The sequence below is a fragment of the Mustelus asterias genome, chromosome 10 (genome assembly GCF_964213995.1).
Source record: "Mustelus asterias chromosome 10, sMusAst1.hap1.1, whole genome shotgun sequence".
NCBI classification, from domain to species: Eukaryota; Metazoa; Chordata; class Chondrichthyes; order Carcharhiniformes; family Triakidae; genus Mustelus; species Mustelus asterias.
The window spans coordinates 78,539,767-78,565,777 of NC_135810.1; the positions used below are offsets into that span (position 1 = coordinate 78,539,767).

At 39.8% G+C, this 26,011-nt stretch overlaps 1 protein-coding gene across 6 annotated transcripts in view; it reads left to right on the forward strand.

Moving 5' to 3' along the window:
- The window catches only part of gcc2 (GRIP and coiled-coil domain containing 2), a 64,172-nt gene extending 40,009 nt beyond the window's left edge, over positions 1 to 24,163 (forward strand). For 3 of the 6 annotated variants that reach the window (XM_078221981.1, XM_078221982.1, XM_078221983.1), the window contains 9 exons: positions 104 to 181; positions 3,329 to 3,466; positions 4,632 to 4,753; positions 10,079 to 10,255; positions 11,393 to 11,610; positions 14,522 to 14,716; positions 15,355 to 15,494; positions 18,939 to 19,140; positions 21,703 to 24,163. In XM_078221981.1, the coding sequence (XP_078078107.1) occupies positions 104 to 181; positions 3,329 to 3,466; positions 4,632 to 4,753; positions 10,079 to 10,255; positions 11,393 to 11,610; positions 14,522 to 14,716; positions 15,355 to 15,494; positions 18,939 to 19,140; positions 21,703 to 21,773 (1,341 nt within the window). In that variant the 3' untranslated portion in view covers positions 21,774 to 24,163. Of the gene's footprint in view, positions 1 to 103; positions 182 to 3,328; positions 3,467 to 4,631; positions 4,754 to 10,078; positions 10,256 to 11,392; positions 11,611 to 12,173; positions 12,259 to 14,521; positions 14,717 to 15,354; positions 15,495 to 18,938; positions 19,141 to 21,702 lie in introns of those variants that run through there. The other 3 variants (XR_013498880.1, XM_078221984.1, XM_078221985.1) reach the window with 3 other exon arrangements.
- The last annotated feature ends 1,848 nt before the right edge of the window (positions 24,164 to 26,011 follow it).

The following is a 26,011-nucleotide window of genomic DNA, read 5'->3' on the forward strand; positions in this document are numbered from 1 at the left end:
AATTGCATACTTACAACTCAAAATCAAAAGGGATTTATCCCTTAAACTTGACTTGTGCGGTTTGACAAACAGCTATATAACTGATGTGGTATTATGTTTTTAGGAAGGAGAACAATTAGCTCTCCAAGTTTCTATGAAAGCTGAACTAGAAGCAAACCAGCAGCAAGTGGAAAATTACAAGGTACCTTTTTAATCTGAAACCTTTCAACTAAATTCCTGGAAAGATACCCTTTCAAAAGGGTTGTCATTAATAGTAATTAGTTAGGCCTTGTTTATCAACTGTTTAACTTTTTGTATTTTTGTGGAATATTTGTAAATATCAAAGACTTAGGAAGTGGGAGTGACCTTTGAACTTCTGTGGGCTGAGATTTGTGCAGCATGTTTTGGTCATGCTAGATAATGTACCATACATTTTGTGTGTGGCTGTAGGTTTTTATGGTATAAAATATCACAAAGTAAGATCCCAAGAACTGCAGATCAATAAGCCTAAGATCTGACATAGGAAAAGCTTTCAAATCATTGGATAATGAAAGCAATAAACACCTATATAGACGCAGTGTGTTAAAAGGAAATTAGTGTGGAACTAGGGGAGGGAGTTCTTTTGGAGTTCCTGAAGAAGCCTTGCTGACGGCAGAACTTTACCAGATATATTGGGCGGAATCTTCCGCTCCCACCAGAAGCAGGAATTGTGGCAGGCCAAAGCACTTAATTTGGCAGGATGCTAAAAAACGTTTACCAGCAGCGGGATAAACTGTTGGAATTTTTTTCCTGACTTCCAAGGTGGATTAAATGTGGGCCAGAGTTCCTGATGACCAATATCAAGAATGCTATTTGCATATATTAGCATGTCATGAATGGTCATTAAAAGGCCACCTCACTGGAAACATATTCCCTGTCAACATTAAGTTCCCCACCAACAGATAATTGGAATGTTCAGTTTTACGACTGTATATAAGTGACGCTCATCTGGTAAGCTTCACTTTATCCACGACTTTGAGGTCAGTAGCTGCTGCTGCTTTCACCTTCCTGTTAACTATTCACTCTTTTACATCAGGTGCCAGTGGCACAAATTATACCAAGACTGTTCGCTTCTCGACCTTTTGGCTAAGATCAAGTGTAGTTTTGGCATCCTGCACTTGGTTGAAGTCATGAGGTTACACTGAGGCTTCATTTGAAGCAATTTTTGAAAGCGGCATCTAGGCCCTTTGGCTAAGATGCAAATGAGAGCAAGCTTGGAGAAAGTGCAATGCCTGCTCCAATCAGCTTGGATCATGTAGATCAAGCCCAAGATAGGAAGGGGAAACCTGTCTTGTCAGCTTGGATCTGGAATGTCTCACATGCTGAGACTTTGAATTGGACTTGGATTGGATATAAACAAAAAAGAATTATGCCAAGACTATGCATGGGAGTCACAAATAGCAGGGTGGAGATGGGACAGAGGCAGCCCAAAGGTGGGAGGAAGAACCAGAGGGGAAGGGTGAAAGACTGTTGGGGCAGTGAAACCAAATTATTTGGGCATATTTGAGAGACTGCCCAGGGAAGGAAGCCAGATTGTTGGGGGTATGTTAGAGGGCTCAGCATGGCATGCATGTCTTGGTCCCAGTCTTTGTTGGGGAAAGGCTTCTCTGGGTAGTGACAGTATAAAGAGCTAGTCCATCATTTAGTGGATTTGGTCCTCGTGGATTGCAAGCATGGTATTGGGATGCAGTGGGCACAGTCACATTCCGGGAAGGCAATTGGATTCAGTATTGGGGAAGTTTGGGTCTCATGGGGTAGTGGATGGTCTCATAGGGATGTTCTCTAAACGTAAGACTGCAACCCGCCTCAAGAATTGGAGGGGTCAGATTCATAAGCAGCATAGTGACGTAAACATTGAAGGGAATGGGTGGACAGCAGGAATGTCAACATAAGTAATGGTGGAGTTGAGGGTAATGGAGAGGCTGAATGGCCACAAGAGGGGGAGGATTTGAGAGCTGGGTAATTGTGGAAGAGGATGGGAAGAACTTGATGGGTGACAGAGGGGTTATGGAGGCAAGCTGACAATTGCCTGACAGAGTTCTCGCACATGGTTGTCATCACCCACATCATGGCACAATATCTGCATGTTCAATCATGTATAAATGGGGGGCACACCCATCTGTGATCCTCCAGGATGTTCTTCACCTGCAAGGGGTGGACTGGGGATGCCATGTCTAGATGGTGGCCAGTCCAAGGACTTAGCACTGTCCTGCTGGCTTGGAGATGGAGAGAAACTTGGTAAAGAAATGCCCAGTAAATGTATCAAATTGACTTGTTCACAAGTACAAAGAGCTGCTGAGAATGCAGGCTGCAAGCAACCCAACCTTGATTCTTGCTCTCATATGAATGAGGCAAAGGCCCTACTAGATTGGCACAGATCTCAGAGGAGCAGTGGCCTGAGCAGCAAGGGAGCGTGGAAGTCCAAGATGCTCTCAAAGTGGAAAATGCAATGAAGACCAGTGGTCTGACCACAGGTAATAGAAGTGAGTGAAAGACGATGCTGCAGGTGCCTTCATTTGTCCAGGGATGTAATAGTTCATGCTTGCCAGCTTCTTTGGGAAGAACTGTGGCCACAAGGACTTGGGGAACATCCCATGTCACTGCTGCAGTGAACTTTTTTGCCTGCTGTTCCTTCCAGGGCTCCACTGGCGACCTGAGCAGAATTTTCCAATCAGCAACACACGTACTTACAGGAGGTCCAAGTGCCTTGTTCACCATAGCTCCAGTATGTCCATTATCGCATGGATGCCAAAATTCAAGCTGGGGGAGCTGTGGGATTTGCATTGATATCTGTTTTCCTGTAAGTGCAGGATGCCATCAACGTGACTTTTTGAATGTTCTGCTGATTAGTGATCACCTAGTTTTTGCTTGGTATCCAGGGAGCGCTGAAGATTGTTTACATTTTGACCCACTTGTAGGTGCCACAGGTCTTTGAAGGATCTCAACTGTATTAATTAGTTTTATAAACATGAAATTTTATTGTTGTTAGATATGTAAAAATACTTAGCAACTTGCTGCTGCATTGGCATGGTGATGTTCTGACTTCATCACCAAATTCAATTACAAGGGATTGAATCTAAAATGTCTGTCAGTTTTGGGCCAATAATAAAATGCTAACCATTAGGGTAATGCAATTCTTTGCAAAATCTAGTTTTGCAATTTTCTTTTAATTCTTTCAAACCAATGTAATTAAGGAAATGAAAAAGTTTGTCTATATGTATGCAATTCAGAACACCGACGCAGTAGTAATCGTAGAATGTAAGGACAGATTTGCAGAAAATCCATTGACTATTATTGTTAAATGTTGCAGATTCAAGTGGCAGATTTAACTGCTGAAAACCACAAGTTTCAGGAACAATTACGTCAAATGAATGAGCAGAATAATCGTACAGTGAGTGCATTCACACAAAAGATAGCAGCTCTTCAGGAAGAGTGCAATATTGCTAAGGTACGATCTTGAGTGCATCCAGAGATGTGTCTCAACAGATCTGAAACAATCTTTAATGTAGAATTGGGCAATAACTTCAGATGACTTTCGCGGCACAATCAAGATGACTACTTTTTGATTTTGAGCTTTAAATGCAGTATCTCTTCAGCCTGTGGCTTAGATAATCAAATGGTATTTTTTCCAGTCTCTCAGTTGTCTGTAGTTCCTATAGAAGATTATTTGCTGCAAAATCATAAATAATAACGATCAGTGAATTTCTATTCGTTTCTAACACTCAAAATATAAAACATTCTAATTTTCTGAGGATAATGAGTTTTTCCAAGTTGGATAGTGAGAATAAGAAAAATAAAAGACAAGTTACGAAAAGATTTATAAGCTTAGGAAAGTTAATCAGTAAAAAATTAACTTTCACTGCTGAAGCCATTGCATGCCATTGATATTAGTATAAGGGTTTAAGCTGGCGGCTGCCATATTGTCATGTTCATGTTCATTAGTCATTCTTTTTGCTCACATCTGCTGTGCCCGATTAATTCTCATTTTTCGTGTTGGTAAGTTATTTTTCTTCCACTCTCTTTCACTTCCTCTTTTTTTAAATTTCACTCTTTCTATTTTTCATTTTCTCTAATTCACTCTCCTTTAACTCAATCTCTCTTGTATAGTAAAATATGTTCACCATCTAAGCACCATTACTTTAACATGCTAATTTTGTTGTCCCTTCCTTCATAAGCGAGTGTATCATCTACTTAATTTTGAGTTATAGGGCATATTTGCAAGGCTTTGTTCCCCAAGTAAATAGAAACTTACTCAATGACAGCATGTGTCAAAGAACCTGACCTCCATTCTTGACACACTGCATTCAATACTCTGCTGATACTGATATAGAGTTCCTGATTCTCCACTTCGTACTCTGGTCAAGCAGAGCTCGCTGCTGGGAACCTCATAATGAAGTTTTTTTCTTATAGGCTTTGGGAACAGGTCAAGAGGTTTCCAGCATCACAAACAATGAAGTAGCCAGAAATAACCCTGATTGCAGGGGGGAAATATTCCAGTGCTATGAATTGAGGATTTGTTCTGATGTGCTATGCAATTTACATATAAATGATAGAGTTCAATTTATTTGAAATTCACGTACTTCCATCAAAGTGTTTTAATGTTGCTTTTACAGGCTGAGCAAAATGCAACCACTGTGGATTTTGAAAGTTACAAGGTTCGTGTTCATAATGTCCTAAAACAACAGAAGAGTCGATCAGCTGCTCAGAGTGAACATGAGTTGACCCAGCAGGAAAAGTGAGTTATAGAATGTTCTCAATACAGCCTCTGTTACTGATGCATTTTTTGTGATTTGTAAAATATATACTCTTTCAATTGTTTACAAATGATTCCACACTTGTTTAAAACTAGGGCAATGATTTATACTAGGACCAGGAAGCTATTAAGTTTACAACTTAACTAGTTAAACTAATTAATACAATTTCAATTGGGGTGAGTAATAACAGGAAGAGAATTAATATTGAAGTATTAGCACAGAGTCTGAAGGCATTAATTAAAATTAATAGTTTATTCAAGGTATTTACGAGAACTAAAAGAGGAAAGATTTTTTTCTTAGATCACAGAAGGGCACCTGTTGCTTGCAATTCCTGTGCCATGTGGGGACTTCAGGACAATTCATGTGACCTGAGGGGGGTGGGATGGCAGGGGGGGAGGAAGTGTTTCCAGCTGCTTGAGCTCAAACTTAGGATTTCTGAATAGTCGTATGCTCGGGTCACAGGAGGATCAGGGAGCATGAGAGTTTCCTGGATCATGCATTCCAGGAGGTGGTCACCCCACAGACAAAGAGTTGAGGATCGTAAAAGGGTGGCTATCTGGAAGAGTAAGAAGAGGCTTGAAGTGCAATGACCATGTCACCACTGGGTAAGGGATTGCACAGGAGGAAACGAGAGAGTAGAAATACAGTTGCTATAGGAGATTCCATAGTTAGATGACAGACAAGCATATCTGTAGCTATTATCATGAGTCTCCATGGTGTCTTGGCTCTCTGGTGTCAGGATAAAGGGCATCATGGAGAGGGTGCAGGGGGGAGGGAGCAAACCAGATACTGGTAATGTCAGTACCAAGAGAAAGCAGGTACTAGGATCCAATGGTCAAATTTTTAGGAGCTAGGAAGGAAGTTCAAAAGTAGGACCTCAACGGTAGTAATCTTTGGATTACTCCCAGTGTCATATGCTAGTGATGAGTAGAAATAGCAAGTCAGGGAGAATTGAGGCACGGTGCAGGGGGCATGCGACAGGTTACAGCTCAACAGGACTGAAACTAATGTCCTCATGGGAAGGTTCAGTAGTGTGGTTGTGGAGTGTTTAAATAAAATTAAAATGTTTCATTGAAGGCACTTTGTTTAATCTACTAGTAGCATATTGGATTCCACATTTTATGGCATTCAAATGCAGTTGGTTGTTCGTTTAAATGAGCTAAAATGCTTGAAGGATAGGTTGTGATGGGCCAAATAGTCATTTCTTGCACTGGTATTCTGGAGTGAAATTATGGTTTATTTTTCTCTAGTCTGTCAATGTGGGGATGTGTTGCAGCAGCCCCTGCTACAATAATTAACCGAGCAAAAAGTAAGGCTTTGACTTCGTGACTTTTTTGTGAAATTGCATTGTGCTTAATATGGGGTTGTTTCGCCAATAGTATCGTAGGTATAGAGATTTGGGCTGTTTACTAAACCCCAGAGTAAGAAGAATCTTGTTGAGGAATAACCATGTTAGCAAAAGGGCAATCACTAATTTAGAATGCAAACTGAGTAGGTTTATTAGACAATAAAGATTTAAACCATTGATATGTAATATTTCATTAGTTGAGACATGGTATGATACACAAGTTCAACGTGTGTCAGCCTGTCTTTTTCATGAATCCTGGGACTTCTAGGGTCTTCTCTTTTTAGTTATACTTGATCTCTTGACTCGCAACATCCTTTGAGATTTTAGCTCAACTCTAACATACATATGGGTCTCACTGCTGCTTCAACACACAACTTCCAGTCCACCTTAACTGCTGAAGCTACATATTTCACAGCTGCCTGCTAAGTGTTCTCTCATTCTCTCTCTTTCTCACTGGATACAGCTTTCTAACAAAGACTATGACTAAGTGTATTTTACTACTGATTCTCCCAAACTAGACTTTGACTGAATGATTCCTTGACAGCTAAGTGGTTATGTATATTTTCTATTTGCACTCAAGGCCCTGGCAAGCCTGCTTATTCTGGATCCACTGATCACTAATACTGCATTCTTATGACAATCCTCAGCCCTATGGTATTCTAGTCAGTAAATAGGCCTAATACTGGGTTCTTACAGCAGCCCTGCAGCCTGTGAAAAATGCCCTATGTAAATGTTAACAAGTGCCCCCTGCTCAAAGAACAAAGAACAGTACAGCACAGGAAACAGGCCCTTCGGCCCTCCAAGCCTGTGCCGCTCCTTGGTCCAACTAGACCAATCGTTTGTATCCCTCCATTCCCAGGCTGCTCATGTGACTATCCAGGTAAGTCTTAAACGATGTCAGTGTGCCTGCCTCCACCACCCTACTTGGCAGCGCATTCCAGGCCCCCACCACCCTCTGTGTAAAAAAACGTTCCTCTGATATCTGAGTTATACTTCGCCCCTCTCAGCTTGAGCCCGTGACCCCTCGTGATCGTCACCTCCGACCTGGGAAAAAGCTTCCCACTGTTTACCCTATCTATACCCTTCATAATCTTGTACACCTCTATTAGATCTCCCCTCATTCTCCGTCTTTCCAAGGAGAACAACCCCAGTCTACCCAATCTCTCCTCATAGCTAAGACCCTCCATACCAGGCAACATCCTGGTAAACCTTCTCTGCACTCTCTCTAACGCCTCCACGTCCTTCTGGTAGTGCGGCGACCAGAACTGGACGCAGTACTCCAAATGTGGCCTAACCAGCATTCTATACAGCTGCATCATCAGACTCCAGCTTTTATACTCTATACCCCGTCCTATAAAGGCAAGCATACCATATGCCTTCTTCACCACCTTCTCCACCTGTGTTGCCACCTTCAAGGATTTGTGGACTTGAAGGTCCCTTTGTGTTTCTATACTCCTGATGACTCTGCCATTTATTGTATAACTCCTCCCTACATTATTTCTTCCAAAATGCATCACTTCGCATTTATCCGGATTAAACTCCATCTGCCACCTCTCCGCCCAATTTTCCAGCCCATTTATATCCTGCTGTATTGCCCGACAATGCTCTTCGCTATCCGCAAGTCCAGCCATCTTCGTGTCATCCGCAAACTTGCTGATTACACCAGTTACACCTTCTTCCAAATCAGTTATATATATCACAAATAGCAGAGGTCCCAGTACAGAGCCTTGCGGAACACCACTGGTCACAGACCTCCAGCCGGAAAAAGACCCTTCGACCACTACCCTCTGTCTCCTATGGCCAAGCCAGTTCTCCACCCATCTAGCCACTTCTCCTTGTATCCCATGAGCCTTAACCTTCTTAACCAACCTGCCATGTGGGACTTTGTCAAATGCCTTACTGAAATCCATATAGACGACATCCACGGCCCTTCCTTCATCAACCGTTTTTGTCACTTCCTCAAAAAACTCCACCAAATTTGTAAGGCACGACCTCCCTCTTACAAAACCATGCTGTCTGTCACTAATGAGATTGTTCCGTTCTAAATGCACATACATCCTGTCTCTAAGAATCCTCTCCAACAACTTCCCTACCACGGACGTCAAGCTCACCGGCCTATAATTTCCTGGGTTATCCCTGCTACCCTTCTTAAACAACGGGACCACATTCGCTATCCTCCAATCCTCAGGGACCTCACCCGTGTCCAAAGAAGCGACAAAGATTTCCGTCAGAGGCCCAGCAATTTCATCTCTCGTCTCCCTGAGCAGTCGAGGATAGATGCCATCAGGCCCTGGGGCTTTGTCAGTTTTAATGTTCCCTAAAAAACCTAACACTTCCTCTCTTGTAATGGAGATTTTCTCTAACGGGTCAACACCTCCCTCCGAGACACTCCCGGTTAACACACCCCTCTCCTTCGTGAATACCGATGCAAAGTATTCATTTAAGATCTCCCCTATTCCCTTGGGTTCTAAGCATAATTCCCCTCCTTTGTCCCTGAGAGGTCCGATTTTCTCCCTGACAACTCTTTTGTTCCTAACGTATGAATAGAATGCCTTAGGATTCTCCTTAATCCTGCCTGCCAAGAACATCTCGTGACCTCTTTTTGCCCTTCTAACTCCCCGTTTGAGTTCTTTCCTACTCTCTCTGTATTCCTCCAGAGCTCCATCTGTTTTCAGTTGCCTGGACTTAACGTACGCCTCCCTTTTCATTTTAATCAGATCCTCAATTTCCCTGGTTATCCACGGCTCTCGAATCCTACCTTTCCTATCTTTCCTTTTTACAGGCACATGCCTATCCTGCAGCCTTATCAATAGTTCCTTAAAAGACTCCCACATGCCAGACGCGGACTTACCCTCGAACATCCTCTCCCAATCAACATCCACCAATTCCTGTCTAATCCGGCTATAGTCAGCCTTCCCCCAATTTAGCACCCTGCCCGTAGGACAGCACTCATCCTTGTCCATTACTATCCTAAAGTTAACAGAGTTGTGGTCACTATTTGCCACATGTTCCCCTACCGAAACTTTGACGACCTGACCGGGCTCATTTCCCAGAACTAGGTCCAGTATAGCCCCCTCTCTAGTCGGGCTATCTACATACTGTTCCAAAGAACCTTCCAGTACGCATTTTACAAATTCCTCCCCGTCCGGACCCCCAGCTCTAAGCACTTTCCAGTCTGCTCCTGGCAAATGATCTCCCAGCAACTGACCTACTCTACTCCTAACTCTCTTGATGATTTTATTTTTTACTCCATTCTTAAAGTTACAAAGCCAATGCTCAGAGTGGACCAGATGGACCCAGAACTATTCCTTGCTTGCTCCAAAAATCAAAATCCAATTGAATCCAATTCATGGTCCCCACAAAAGAGACACAAGATCTAAGCTGACAAGGTATTGCACCCTATCTTGGGCTTGATCTGATGCTTGATCTTTGGATGCCCACCAACTAATGTACAGTGACAAATGCAAGAATCTCAGGGATACATCCCTATTTTTGTACGACTTCTAACCTAATATATGCAACTCTTGATCGATAGGAAGAGTGCTCCCAGCATCTCCATAACAATCTAACCTTTGATAGATCCTTGAAACATTCTAAACTATTACTAGTATCTTTGACCAATGGCCCTAGAACATCTAGTCCTCAAGCTACTTTCCTGGTCAATCAGCGTTATAGCTTTGGCTTCTCTACTGCACAGCTAGACTTGCTGGAGCCCAAATGTGTCCTAGTTAGAACTTCAGTTCACTCCCAACAGACCTACATGTTCTTTTTTAAAGTTACATTATAGTATTTTGCAAGTAAAGATATGCCAAATTTAACAACATGGCCCAAAGTTAACAAATTATTCCAATAAAACTTATGCACTATTCAGTTTGATCATTTAAGCCCTATTAATTATACAAATGTGCCAATCAGGTGTGGTTGTGCTGAATAAAGGTAAACTTTTTTTTTGTTTCAGAGAACATCTCCAAAAGGTTGTTGACCAACTGAAGGCAAAGTTACAGGAGACTCAGTGCAACCTACAAGTCAATGTGGGTGAGTTGCAAGCTCTACAGTTGGAGCATGATATGCTGCTGGAGCGACATAACAAGATTCTGCAGGAAACTGTGTCCAAAGAGGCTGAGATTCGAGAAAAGTATGTCTTTTTTATTGTTTTTCAAGCTCAAGTAGTTCTAAAGTAGGTATAAGTATTGTAATTCCTTTCCCGTAAAGAGAATCTTGCTGCATTTGTTTGTGTAATTTCAAGTATTTACAACTGTACAAAAAAAGATACAGTACTAAGTAGTTAAGTATCTGGTAAATCTGGAGTTGCAACTAAAGTACCGCATTTTTGGTGCTTATTTTAAGCACTGAGGTGCTGCAACATGATTTTTAAAATGTTAATTTAAATGAATTTGAAAGAATATTTTCACAAACCAGTCAAATCCGCACACGATCAAACTTGTTATGAATAAATTGCAGGTACTATACTCAATTTTGCTTTTCACAAAGGAAACATTGGATGTTCAGACATGCTTCATGAAACTAATTTTCAACCTTTTTGTCTTTACCCGTTTGTCCCACTGTTGTTTACAATCGTAACATTATAATGTTTCTGTGTTGCATATGAATAGCCTACTGTTGTTTGAAATATGATGAATTATTTAATAATGACTTATTTTAAAGGTGAGATCTAGCAACATTTTGCATTAGCAACCTCTATTAGATACATTTGGAAATCATTACAAGTGATTGTGTTACGGAAGTATGTAGTTTATAAAATGAAATATGCAGGAATATATATTATTGATGTTTACATGCAAGTGTACAAATTTACAAAATGATTCCTTTTTTAGGCTTTGAGTTCATTTTAATCCAGATCGTAATCAAATTATGAATCTTTGAGATTTTTATATATTTTGCATTGTCTAAACTAATACAGTATTTCATACTTGCCAATTATGCAACAAATTACATTACGAGTACTCTTGATTTATTTGGGCATTGCTAGAGTTTAATGGTACTTCAGCATATGTTAATAAATCTGGATGTGGTGAATTCCTCAATTCGATCTAGGAATTTCAACCAAAAAATATTAAAAAGAAAATTGAGAAATGTTGCCACTGTTATGCACCTCGTAATATGAACAGAAGCTGGGACAGTGGTCTCTTGCCTATCCACCTTAATGCACGGGGAGGAATCCGGCTCAGAATTTTATATGGTAGTTTTATGTAACGTTTCACAATTGCAGTGAGGTGAAGTTGTCACATTGCTATTAAACATTGCTTTACAGACTTTGCTGTGTGCAGTCTGAAAATGTATTGCTGAAATCGGAGCATGCTCAAATTGTGAGTCAGATGACTGCCCAGAATGAAGCAGCGCACCAAAGCTTCCGTGACCAAGTCCAGCACCTGCAAGAAGATCACAGAAAGACCGTTGAAATGTTGCAGAAACAATTAGCCAAAATGGAGGCACAGATCTTCCAGCTTCAAGCTGAAAACAATTTAGCAAGTGAGTCTCGATCTATAAAACAACCATCTGTTAATGTGAGATTGCAAACATTATACAGCACATCATTTTAGATTAATTTAGAGGCCATACTCTGCTGATTTAAAAGGAGAGAGAGAAAAACTACTTGTAATTATTTCAAATTGGTTCTCATGTAAGAAATGTTTTCTATTTTGATATTATTTGCTACTTACAAAACATACTACTGATTTGTCTTAAATTGTGAAAATGGTGCAGATCAGGTAGATATGCTTTTCTTTAAAAGCTAATTGAAAAATATGAAGTACAGCTTTCCATTTAGCTATAGATTTCAAATAATGAATTATTAATTTTTGCATGCTTTGCATTATTTGGTAACATTACTACTTGCATTTTAAATTGGCACTTCTAATTGACAAACTACTCCATCAAGATTAAAATATTTTTGATTGCTGTTATCCATTTCTTAAAGAACTCCTATTATTATGCTATTGTTCAAATAACAGCATCATAGAATCTATTTCAAAATTGTTCTTGTACTTAAGAGATTTTGTCTTTCTCTTTCTCTTGTTGATCTTATCTGACAGTAACCCCACTACTACTTGAATCCCAGAGCATAATGGACTGGGTTCAACTGGGCCAGAGTTAGGGAAGACATGTACCAGAATATTCGTAAGAGCTCGATTATTGTTTTAAAATGGTCATGATTACTCTTTGGACCACATAGCAACTGACCAGTAGGAAAACCTGTTTATTCTTCTGACCATGAGGTATCTGATGTGGTGAATGAAGCCATGTGAGGGGAGACATGTTTATCTTGCAAGCCATAAGGTGATTAAAAGATCAAACAGTGGAACAGTGCCAACTTGAGAAGAAATGGCAGGAAGATTAAATATGATGTAATTCTGTCCAACTGGCCTATCTATGCCAATGTTTCTATTGCACACTTTCTCCTTTATATGATTATATCGCTACCCCTTAAAGGCAGCTATGCTATTTGCCTCAAATAGTGTGCCTGAATGGAATAATTAAGCCTAGAGGTGTAAATGTGATATGGGAGAGACTGCCTGTACCATCAATGCAGAATGTAACCAAATGTGACATTGAGGAGCCCGAGCAGGATTGAAGTCAATGGGAAAAACACTTTACTGGTTGCACTATTGTAGCACAAAGGAAGATGAAAGTAGTTGTTGGAGACCAATCATCTCAGTCCCAGGTAGACATCACTGCAGGAATTCCTTGGGGTAGTGTCTTGGGCCCAGCCATCTTCATCAATAATCATAAGCTGAGAAGTGGGGATGTTCATAGATGATTGCAGCATTAGATACCATTCGTGACTCTTCAGATAATGAAGAATCCATGCCGACATGCAGCAAGACAGAGCACCTTCAAGCTTGGCTTGATAAGTGATAGGTAACATTCATGCCATACAAGTGTCAGGCAATGACCATCTCCAACTTGAGAGAATCTGACTATCTCCTTAAACATTATCATTATTGATTCCCACACTGCTTTCCCTAAGGCTAAGTTAGGTTGGTTGACGGCAGTGAATTTACAACAGACTTAGCATGGTAGTTATTTTAACTTTTCTTACTAGACTAATACATTTATTATATGCAATTGACATAAAAATATAAAAAGATTTGTGGCCATAATGTCGTCTTTCTTGCTGGTTATTTTATTGAAAACTATTTCACTATTTTCAGTTTATTCTGTTTAATTTTTTTTAGTATAAGGAAAATATCCTCAAGACATACAAAATAGCTAGTTATTTCAATCTTTAGAATGGCGATTCCATACATTATAAAAGTAATCACAACTGAATTGCATATCTTAAAACTATCTATCTGCAATTGTATTCTTTGCATATCAAAACTGCTGCTGTAAAACATCCTGGGGGTTACTACTGACCAGGAACTTAATTGGACCAACCACATAAGTAGTGTGGCTGCAAGAGCCAGTCAGAGGCTGGGAATTCTGCAGGGAATAGCATACCTCCTGACACCCCAAAGCCTGTCCACTTCCCAAAACCTGTCCACTATCTAAAAAACACGAGTTAGCTGTGTGATGGAGTATTTTCCATTTGCCTGGATGAGTGCAACTCCAACAACACTCAAAAAGCTCAGTGTCATCATCGCAAGCAACCCTCTTAACCGGCACTCTATCTACCTACTTGAACATTAATTCCATCCGCCACTAACATACTGTGGCAGTGGTATGTGTCATCCACAAGATGCACTGCAGCAACTTGCCAAGAAATCTTTGACTGACTGCACCTTCCAACACTGTGGGCTCTACCATTTCAAAGAACAAGAACAGGAGGCGCATGGCAATACCACCATGTGCAAGTTCCCGTCATCTCGCACTCCATCCTAACTTGGAGATATATTGCCTTTCCTTTATTGTTCTTGGGACAAAATCCTGGAAATCCCGCCCCAACAGCACTGTGGGTATGCCTTCCACAAGGACTGCAGTGGTTCAAAATGCTGGCTCACCACACCTCAAAGGTAATTACAGCTAGGCAGTAAATGTTGGCCTTCTCAGCAATATCCAAGTCCCAAGAACAAATAAAATAAATGCCCCATTCAATGGCTAGTACCTGCAACTAAATGTTACAGATACCTTCAGGAACAGATCGTGTGATGATAGGTATTTAATGTTTAAATTAATATAGAAGAATATTTACTCCATTGCCAGTGTAATTTCTGATTTTACAAAAAAAACAAAGCTAATATATTCTGATTCTATACTATGCCCTTTACTGAGAGGATAAAAATGACATTCTTCTCTCATTTACAATGTCACCCCGCATATCTTGCATGAATTTCCATAGTATCCATTTAGTGTTACAAGCAGCACTTCATTTTCTCATTTTACATATTAGCACGTGGAAGAAACAGTATGATTTTTTCTGTTTTTTTTTCTCTTGCCCAAGATCCTCCATCACTTGAGCCATCCGGGAAAATTTTGCGTGACCGACGAAACCTGGACACATCAGTGTTAGATATAAATTCCATTGACCGTGGAGAAGGAGAAGGAATGGAGATGACTGAAACAGAGTCTGTATCTTCTACCAATACCCAAGTTGCATCTCTTGAGCAATTGCTCACTTCCCCTGAGACTATGTTAGGTTGGTAGACAGTTGTGAATTTGCAACAGACCTAGTATGTTAACTTGCCTTATTAGGCTAATATATTTGTATATATCAGACATTTAAAAATGGTCAAATGATTTAAGGCCATTAACTTATTCTTGTATTTTCTCTAACTACTTTCATGGTATCATAAAGGGAAATCACCATCAAAACCTACCAACTGGCAGTTATTTAAATCTAGAATGGTTATTTGTGCGTTTGTAAAAGTTGTTATAAAACTAAATTGCATATCTTAAAATGATCAGTATGCAACAGCATTCTTTGCCTCTTAAAACTGCAAAAGAAGGCAAACATTTTCTCAACAAAAAGAAAGACAGACTTGAGGAAGAACCATTTGGGGCCTCGTACTATATTTCCTGAAGTTTAGATCTAGAAACACATCACCTGCTTTCTCCCTCATTCAGCATCAGTGTAAGTTATAGAGGGAAGGAAATTGGGAAAAGTATAAAATTGCAACTTAAAGACCTTCTCATCATACTTGATTTGGAATTAAAGATTTAGGGAACCACTATTGGTTTTCTTTTCTCACAAAAGGCTTAAGAAAAATAACTAAAATATTTTTATAAGTAGGTTAACTGGAAAACTGTTCTCACTATCACATTGATGATTTGCAGATGTTCCTCAATGGCAGCCAGAACCAACCAAGGAAGAAATAATACAGAAATTAAGCACAGCTACTAAGAGCATTGAACATTTAAATGGGCTACTACGTGAAACTGAAGCCACCAATGCCATCCTTACGGAACAAATTACGGTGGGTGTGTGCAGACAGTGGGATGGAGCACTAAAGTGCTTAGTTAAATGCATAATCTAGTCACTGTGGAATTTGTTCAGGGAGCATAAACTTAAATTTAATTCTTTAATGAACTTGTATTTATAACAAATATGATCTTCTTTTGATATTAGGAGACGGAATCATATACAAGTGGGTTGACTTTTACGATTAAGTGATCAGATGTGTATTCGTGTCTTGCTAAAGTTAGTGTTTAAACCTAGAAGCTGCAGTCTATTACAATAGATGTCTTCCAACATATGTCACAAATCAGATAAGAATGAGAAGGGGCTTCACAAAATCAGGTGGGAATGTGTTATGAGGATGATGCAAAGAGGTTTCAAGTGGATTTGGACAGGGTTTAGTGGGTGGGGAAGAACATGGCAGATGGAATATAACATCTTAAATTCAACTTGATAGGAGGAACGGAGGTGTAGAGTATTTCTAAATGGTGAGCAACTGGGAAATGTTGATGACCAAAGGGACCTCAATAAGTCACTGAAAGCTAAAATACAGGTGCAGCAAGCAATTATGATGGCAATGGTATGTTTGCTTTAATCACGAGAATTTGAGTAAGGGGAGTAAAGATGTCTTGCTTTGATTGTATAGAACCTTGGTTATTCTGTACCTGCAGTATTGTGTACAATTTTAGTCCCTTTACCTAAGGAAGGATACACTTGCTACAGAGTACAGCAGAAGTTCATTTAGACTAATTCCTGGGATGGCAAGACAGTCCTATAAGGAGAGATTGAGGAAACTGGGCCTGTATTATTTAGAGTTTTGGGAAATGAGAGGTGATCTCATCGAAATTTACAAAATTCATAAGGGGTGAGATCGGGTCGATGCAGATGAATGTTACCTCTGACCTCAAACCAGGGGGACAGTCTTAGAATAGGTGGCAAGCCATTTAGGGCTGAGATGAGGAGCAATTTCTTCCCTGAAGAAGTCGTGAAAAAAGCTTTGGAATTCTCTACCCCAGAGGGCTGTGGAACCTTAGTCATTGAGTATGTGCTAGACAGAGATCAATAGATTTCTAAAGACTAACGACATTGAGGGATATGGGGACAGCATGGGAAAATGGACATTGAAATAGATGATCGACTATAACCTAGTTGAATGGCAGAGCAGGCTTGAGAGGCTGAATCGCCTACTACTCCTCCTATGTTCCTATAATTCTATCCACCTATAATTAGCCACAGTCCACGAGGGTTTGTTGTTTTCTCACTTTGCTCACTGAAATTCTGTGTGCTACTGTCATTCCGTCCTCCATCCAGTCCTTATCCAACCTGGCCTGTTCTCTCTGGTGTTTCACTTTCTTGTTGCCAACACCAGACTCTTACTCCAATTTCCCTGCAGACAAATTAATTGAGTCTTGCTTTGTCCAGCTGATTCTAAGGACGTTTCGCACAAGCCACAAGAAATAACACTCATCCCAACTTAATCCATCCAATCAGTGCCTCAAAGTGTTTCTTAAATAACTTCCAGCGTTTTTGTTTTTTGCATATATAAATCCCCAAAGATCTTGCCGACATCAGTTTCACATTTGATTTCCATTAGGTGAGATCTGGGTTCATCTTTGATTAATTTCCAAGCCATGTGTATCCTTTTCACTCGTAGATCACCATAGATCAGTCTCTTAAAAATTGATAGGTTAAGATTTTCTGATTTTTAAAAATGTAACTGGTCCTCTGATATTTGGGATTAATCTCTTGGCGTTTCTCTGAATTGCTTCTAGGGCTTGAATATTTGCTAGAAAATGTCAATAGAAAGCAAAAAATGTAAAATCAATATTTTTTTCATGTTGCTTCTGGTGCTTGGTAGTTATTTTAATTATTAAGAATTTAGAGTACAGTTTATTTGTATTAAGTTGTTCTAATGCCATGGATTTTGAATGTGGTAAAATTCTGAACCAATTTACACAATGTTAGGTTTTCACATTATTCTGCAGATGGCTGGATTATACACTGAGGGTTGGCTCTCTATATCCCCATGTAAATTTTGGGGGTGAGCTTGCATACTCCTGGTCAGCTTGCTTCACTTTAATAGTTTGTCACCATCCCTAGGTGCCCTCTCCCAGTGGCGTCTGAAACCCTAGCGCCAACCCCAAACATTTGCAAAGTTCTGATCCATTCACAGCACACCTCATCGCCCAGGTGCAGAACCAGTATTTGGCATCACAGCTGGTGCTACAGGTACATTGAGAGCTGCTGGCCTCTGGTTGGCAGTTCTCAGAGACAGAAAGTCCTGTCTCTGAGGGCAGAAATCTCACCTCCAGCCTATTAATGGCTATTTGGTCATTAACTGACTACAGGGCAGCTGTTCTTCTCCTGGGAGGACTACCCTCCCCCCTACCTCACTCCTGATGTTTTAGCTGGGGGCACAAGACCACCATGGCCCATATAATTCAGCCCATATCTGATCCTGCTCCCACCATTGGTGCACACCCTGGATTGAGGAGTGGATGAGGTTTTGACAGTTGGAGATTGCTTTGGTTGAGGTGGTATTATGGCCTTGTGGTATTATTGCTAGACTATTGATCCAGAAACTCAGTGAACGATCTATGGAACTAGGTTCAAATCCCGCCACGGCAAATGGTGGAATTTGAATTCAATAAAATACATCTGGAATTAAGAATCTACTGATGACCATGAAACCTTTGTTGATTGTCAGAAAAACCCATCAGGTTCACTGATGTCCTTTCGGAAGGAAATCTGCCATCCTTACCTGGTCTGGCCTAAATGTGACTCCAGAGCCACAGCAATGTGGTTGTCTCTCAACTGCCCTCCAAGGGCAATTACTGATGGGCAATAAATGCTGGTGAGCCAGTGACATCCATGTCCCATGAATGAATAAAAAAAAGATTTACAAAATGTCTTCAGATATTAAGGAAGAGCACCACAATTAATTGATATGACCTACTTTCTTTTAGTAATTGTTCAGTACAATTTGGTAGCCTTTCTCTCAGTCATTTACAGGCAGAATCAATGAACTGGATGTTTTATCACCTCACTGCCACACAGGTACTGTCCACGAGGAGTCACTGGCTAGTGATTGGCTGGGAGTACTTGATGTTCCTACCATGGGGTTTTGGGGCCAACTCCAATGTCCCAATTGCTCGCCTGACTGAAATGAGCTCAGTCAATTAGTATAAAATAATTTTATTTTTATTTAAACTTTGTCCTGAATAAAAATTGAAAGCCCTTTAAAATGACAGTGCCAAATTCACTTGTCAAAAAAACACATTGTCTTCATTATAATTGGACTTCTGCCAGTGTGGAAAAAAACAGCTTTGAAATCAGTAATGGGGCTTTGTGAAACGACAGCAAATGTTATAACCCATGGAATGCTTGAGTTCATTGGAAGTTCCTTCTGATTTTATGTTCTAACTCCATATGCAGTTTAAAAGAATGTTCTTTTCCTACACAGCTCTTGAAAAGTGAAGTGAGAAGGCTAGAAAGGAACCAGGAACGTGAGAAGTCTATCGCAAACCTGGAGTATTTGAAGAATGTTATGTTAAAGTTCATATTCCTAAATGCAGGTAGTGAGAGACAAAGCCTTCTCCCAGTAATTGACACAATGCTACAACTGAGCCCAGAGGAGAAAAGTAAGCTGGCTGCTATTGCTCAAGGTAAAATTTGAAACTTAAAACTTCCATATTGGAGGTTTCTATGAGTAAGGACTCCACACAGCTTGTGAACAATCATTTTCAAACTTTTCTATCGATAGTACCCTTACAAATATTGGCCTGGATTTTCAGTGATAAACTGCATTCGCCATTCACTACACAAACATTCACAGACTTTTCATGGATTTTTGCACTAGAAGTTGCAGTTATTCGAGAGCTAACACAGTTTTACATCCCTCTACAATGGATCTAGTTACTGTGTGAACAGATCAGGTGTATTTCCAAAGCCAGACCCAGCTTTTTTACCAAACCCTGCAAATTATTACACTGTAGAATCTGCTTCCACCACCCTTTCAATTGATATGTTACATATCTTAACCCTCTGTGAAAAGATTTCTCACTTCCCTCTTTGTCTTTGTCTTGTATTTTAAAATGTGCCCTCTGGTTATTGACCCAGTTGTAGATGAAATAATTTCTTTCTAATCTCTCCAGCACCTTATTAGGCTGTATTTTGTGGTGAGCTGTCAGAAGTAAAGGAGCAACACCCACCACCCACCAAGCATTACATTTACACTTCCCCACAGAATTTTAATGGGCTTTTGCACTCAAACTTGCAGTAATTAGAAAGCTGTTTGGGTGCACAGCCCTCTGCTGAGGATCTGTGTGAACATGACAAGCAACTGTGTAACTCCTTAATAGATCAGATCTGAGAATTGAAACTGAGCACTGTAATGTCTGAATCAGGAAGTACAAATTAGGATGATCAATTCAACAGCAAAATACGTACAAAAACTAAAAAAGGAAAGAGAAATAAGAAACATAAAATATATTTTTATAAATGCAGGGAGTGATTTTCCGGCCCTGTCCAGAGCATGGACAAATCCCATAATGGCTGGAAACTCTTCGAGTGGGCTATAACGGGATTTGCAATGAGGCAATCTCAGAATGATCTTCCCTGTTTCCCCAGCGAGGTCATGAACCAGATTACCATATATTTAAATATACTTACAGATACAAAATCATCTTAACGCCATATTCTCCGGGAACATCAGGTGTTACCACCCTGGCAGGAATCACTACTGGTCTCCAAAAACGGCAAACACATGTGATGACTATGCAAGGGGTTCAGAAGCCAATTTAGTCCCCCGGGTGGTCAAGGACATTGCTGGGCACTGCCAACATGGCAATGCTGGGGCGTAGGACCGATTGGCGACCTCACAGCGGGGGCTCACTCATGTGAAGGGGGGGGACAATGCTGATGATTGACTGGGGGCGGGGGGGGAAGGTCTTTAACAATAATTTGAGATCAAGGCGCCCTTTGATCTCTGAGGAACTGGACTTGTTGACATCTTTAGATCCCGTCCCTTTCGTTGATGCAAAATATGCCCCCCTGCAAAAAATGACCATGTTGGAAGATCAGGATTGCACCACCTGAGCCAGGGGGAATTGTACCAGGTTTCCCACCCAAGATGACACTTCATTATTATTTGTTTTGAAAATTCACCCACATTTCATTTTTTGCAAATCTACAACAATTTTTAAAACCTGAGGGAATGAAACTCGACACTTACAAAGTATTGAGTTTCATTCAAAGTGTCTCCATTGCCAGAGAAGCTCTCTGGTAATAATTAAGATTTATTGTCATAAAATATTTGAATATAATTTTTAGTGAATAGGTACTACAGATAGCCTGCTGTTTTTACTGCAAAATCCAGACCATTGACTCATCCCCAGGGGCTGCTGATCGGTCACACAATATCAGCTACCCAAAGTGCTATTATTGCAGAAAATCTATTTTATTTGTATGTATAGTACAGAAGGAACATACTAATAAGTCAAAAATTCAGAAATTTAATCACCTGGAATTTGTTTTGCACACTCTAAAATTTGAATTCGCCAGTCTGAAGGCTTGAAAGAAGTCAGCTTTGTAGCTAACCTGTGCTTGGACTGTAAAAAGGAGGTTCACATTTATTCCCACACAGTGAATTCTCAGTCTTTTATTCTAGAGGTGCTTCTCTTCAAGTAGAAGTTGATGAGAAGGCAAATCAGTCTGCAATCTCCCTCATCTACTGGCTGGAGGGCAGAAGAAGTAACCCATACCCGATTTTTGTCAATGGCACAGGAGATTTTACAGTTGGGAAAAGCTGATAAAATTTTACAATTATATTCGGTAACTTGTACATCAGTAAAAATTTACCAATTACTTTGCTTGCTCATTGATTTCCTGAAGTTAGCTGTGCTGCTAAGGATAGTGAAACATCAAGCAGAAACCACATACTGCCTCCTAACTAGTGGGTAGTGGGGCAGAGACAATCAGAGAATCCTGGAATTATACATTTCCGATCAGCCAATACTAAAGCTGCATTGGTTGTATGCAAGTGTGTCACCCACTTGCCAGACTAAGAATTTTGCATTATGAACTGATAAGTACATGATGAGTAGTTTTTCCTGTTCAACCAAAAAAAAAATTAACTGTGCAACTTTCTTTGTTTCCCTACCAATTTGCATAGTTTTCACCTCCTAATTTGAAGGTGGTCATAATTATAATTTTTGTTCTGTCTTTAGGAGAAGTTGAAAGCACTTCACGATCATCAGCTTGGGTTTCGTATTTTCATGGCTGGTCTGGACTCGGATAAAGATCGATGGAACAAGATATTTAAGTTGACATTCCAACCTTTTCATGAGGAAAAGACAGTTGTTGGCTTTATGGAGAACACACCTGCCTTATGACCAACTTATTCTCAAAAGTCATTCATCTACAATATTTCATATTTCACTTGTAAATGCCGCTTTTCACCCTGCATTGGCTATTTTCTTAATTTTGAAAAGAACTTGCAACTGGAAAGAGAAATTATAAAGTGACTTGCACAGAAAGTTTATTGGTCTTTAAGTTTAAATTCAAGATTAATTTTATTCCAATAATGTGAAAGCAATGTTAATATTCAGTGATGACAACTAAGCACATTAAGCATCTTATGTACTGTTATAAGAGGTTCTAATGGGTTTTGGAGTTGTCTTGTATAAAATTATGTTATGGAGGCGATAATTTGGATATAGGAAGAGTTATTCAACTAAAGTTGTGATTTCTAGAACTAAATATTGTAAGGTTTAAAAGGCTAATGGAATATAAAAATTGTTTATAGGTATTCAAAATTGAGCTTACAAGAACTTCTTGACTTTGTATATATTTAGAATTGCAAGCTTAGCTTTCAAATTTAAGTCTGGGCACTGGGCATTGTATTAGGTATATGAAAGCATAGAATTCCAGTGGTAATGGGATTATATATATCATCATACCAGTATCGAGGTTCTTGGCCAATTCATGTCATGTGTTTACTGGGATCAACTGTATATTTGAATTTGTTTAACTTTTATGATCAAACAGTAATCCAAATGGAATAAATCAACACCAAAAGTAGACCATGTTGGAAAATGTAGCGAAATCAAAGTGTTGCTGACTGAAAGGATTGAAGGGTTTGCACTCTATTGTTAAAGTAAAGATGATGTGGGTTTCTGGAAATTCAAAGGCTGTTGAATATATTTTTTAAAAAGATTATATTACACTTTTTTGTGGTTGTATAAAAATTATACCAGTATACTTTTGAGTTTTTTCAGTCAAGGAATCAAATTGATTACTTTTAAGTATATACTATGTACTTTATTCCTTTATGTTTTCTGGAAATGTATCCCTACAGGTTGCACAAGTTGGGATATGAAGATTATTCTGTAATTTTTTTATTGCTTTTGTCTATAGACACGAAGCCTATCTCATTTCACCTTCCCTTTCCTGGATTTCCATGAGCCACTCACTGATGTTGGCCAAAAGGTCAGGTGCTCAATTTGCTGCCCGTCATCCTCAGCATCAAAGAACTGGAAGGTGTGTGAGAACAGCAAGGTGATGGGTCTCCTGATGGTTTTCCCCTCTGCTTAAATGTGCCTATAATTTCCTAAATAAGTCCATTTTCACTCTGATGAGCTACTTTTATTCTGACATTGTGTACTCAATTGATTACCAACAGCTGTTACTTTCTGTGACGAACCTCTGATCATCTCTCAACTGGAATAGGGAAGGAGCAGACTGTACATGTGCAAAATAAGAAATGTATAGATTAATTTCAAAGGTCTTTTGTTGCCAATGCAGGCTTGTAAGTAGATTTTCAACTGTAGTTCATATACATTTTTTCTTTCATAAGCAATCTCTCACACAGTTGTAATTTACAACTGATTATTGAGTTCTCTAATAATACAAGCCTATTAACTCTAATGTACCAATATTTTTGTTATATAAATATTTTGTGGGATTTTCGAACTGAACATGAGTTCTTTAGCATGATAACTCCAATAGTATTCAATGTTTTGCCTATTTTCTTCATGATGAAATCTGTACCTATATCGTAAGACATCATTTAAAACACATTCTGTCTTCGTGACAGCATGGTCTTTGAATGCCAACTATTCACAGACTTTTAGTGAATGTCCTATATAATATGAAAACCTGCCAGAACTAAAATCAAGTCTACTTTAGAGTGCAGATAATCTTGCTGTATGTTTAATATGAATTTTGTCTTGTATATAAAGCAGACTTTTGACTTGTGTTAATTTAAATTCAATCTTCGTTGACAAATTTAGTAGCACATCGTGTTAACAGTTTGTGAGATGACTACTAAGGGAATCTGCAAGAAATGAAGAATCAACATGTAGAATACTACAGCTTATATGAACTCAGATAATACTGTAAAGATTTTGGTGCGTAATTTCTTTTCATGAGGGTAGTTTTGTTTGCAATTTAAAGATTAGAGTTTTCTGCCAATTTCTGTTCCAAAATTGTGCTCTATTTTCCCAGAAGAAGATTAATTTGCCGATCAGAGCTGAAACTGAATGACTTTGTTGATGACTATAATGTAACTTTGTTATATGTAAATGCTTTCCAGCTAACTGTATACATAAAACTGTTTAATTTATCTATCATTCCCAATTATAAATTCATTGCATTCTTGGTTAGAAAATATATAACTATTTCATGGTTCAGCATTTTTTAATTTTTTAATGTTTTGTCTGTAATTTGCAAAGATTCTAACAAGCTGTACATTCTAGTATGAGATTCCCTTTCTAAAAATAGTAATGGAGTGTTTTTTAAGTGAATAGCAATGGCAGCAATAATACACTCCTGGGGCTGTATTATAATACTTACACCACTTATGAATTTTGGGTGCATTTCCTCAAAATCTCTAAGTTCAAGTTAATGTATTTCTGGGAATGGCTCCTTCATCTTACTAATTCCACATGCTGCCCCTTGACAACATAATTTGTTGGCATGAGGTCTGCTTCCACATATACACAATCCTTTCACTGGGCCTGATTTTACCATCAGGTTGCACCCGTTTATGGGCGGGGAAACTTGGTAAAGTCGGGCGTGAGGTGAGTAGTGCGAACTGTGCCTGCCCCCATGCCGGTTTTCCCTTTACCAAAGGCCAAAAATGGCCACCACACAGATCGGTGGGGAGGGCCATGGGTCAGATGGCTCCACTCAGATCAGTGGGAGGTGGGTCAGAAGGCTCCACTCAGATTGGTGGGGGGGAGGGGGGGGGTTCTCTGCCACTCTGCCCCTGCTCAGTGAAGGGTGGGGGGGTCAGCTGCCATTCTGCGTGTGATTGGTGGGGAGCAAGGGGGGTCCACTGCCACTCTGTGATCGATGGGGGGGCAGGGGGCTGTAATCGGCCTGGGTAGCAGGGGGATAGGGCAATAAGAGGGTCATTAATGTGGGGGTGGGTCAATGTCGGGGCCATGGGAAGGCATTATCTAGCCCGGGAGGGATGTGGTAGGGGAGCGTTTTTCAATTTTTTTTACTGCGCAAATGCAGTTGGAGGCGCTGATCGGAGCTGCAGGATTCAGGCGCGCTATGCCCTGCCCACAGGCTTCTGCAGCGTGATTCAGAATTGCTGATTTTCTTTCAGGCAGTGTGTATGGGAGTGCCTGCGAACGGGTCTAAAAGTCGGATCTGAAACACTCCCGAGTTTCAAGTCCGCCCAGCACTTAGAATTAAAATGGTAAAATAGGGCCCACTGTGTTGCTATCCATTCTTAGATAATCAATAACATGCTCCAGGTAAAATGGGAAAGAGAGAAACTATTGACTTCCCAATTGACTATTGACTTGACTACCCTCCCACAAACACCCTCCCCCCCACTGCCAACTACGTCTTGTGCACTGTCCCAGGCTGCATCATAATTTTTAGTCATGGGGCTGTATTCCCAAACCCAGTCATTTTTGTTATGCCTACTTGTGTTTGCAATTTACCTATCTCCTGCTGAAATCCTTCCGTCTCCATTACTCCAATTCTTTACAGGCAAGCCTCCCATCCATCAACTTATATAAATTTCATGCCAATACAACTCTGCTGCATATATGCTAAAAAACTCCAAATTCCACTCACCTGTCCTCATTGACCTACTCCGATTCTCTGGCCTCAAAATTTAAATTCTGAATCTCCTGCTTAAATCTCTCCATGGCCTTTTCCTTTCCTTTGACACCTGATTAAACCATTCCTCTGACTGAAGTGTCCGTGGCTTTTTCTACTAGAAGTGTCTTTATGTAATAATTAACCACCAACCTTTTTACTCTGTGCCTACATGAAGAAGTTGATATGTTAAATTATGAATCACAAATATTTTTTCTTATTATGGTGAAGACCTTTCAAAAATCATTGACCTTTATTAACGCTGCTCTCCAAATTTATAATTGATGAGGCAACTTGACTCAAATTGAAAATGTCTTATTGACTCCAGAATGAGCCAAGTGGTAGAACAGAAAGCTTGACATTTCTTTGTCATTAAATAGCTATTATAACTTCACAGATTTGATACCGATATTGGCC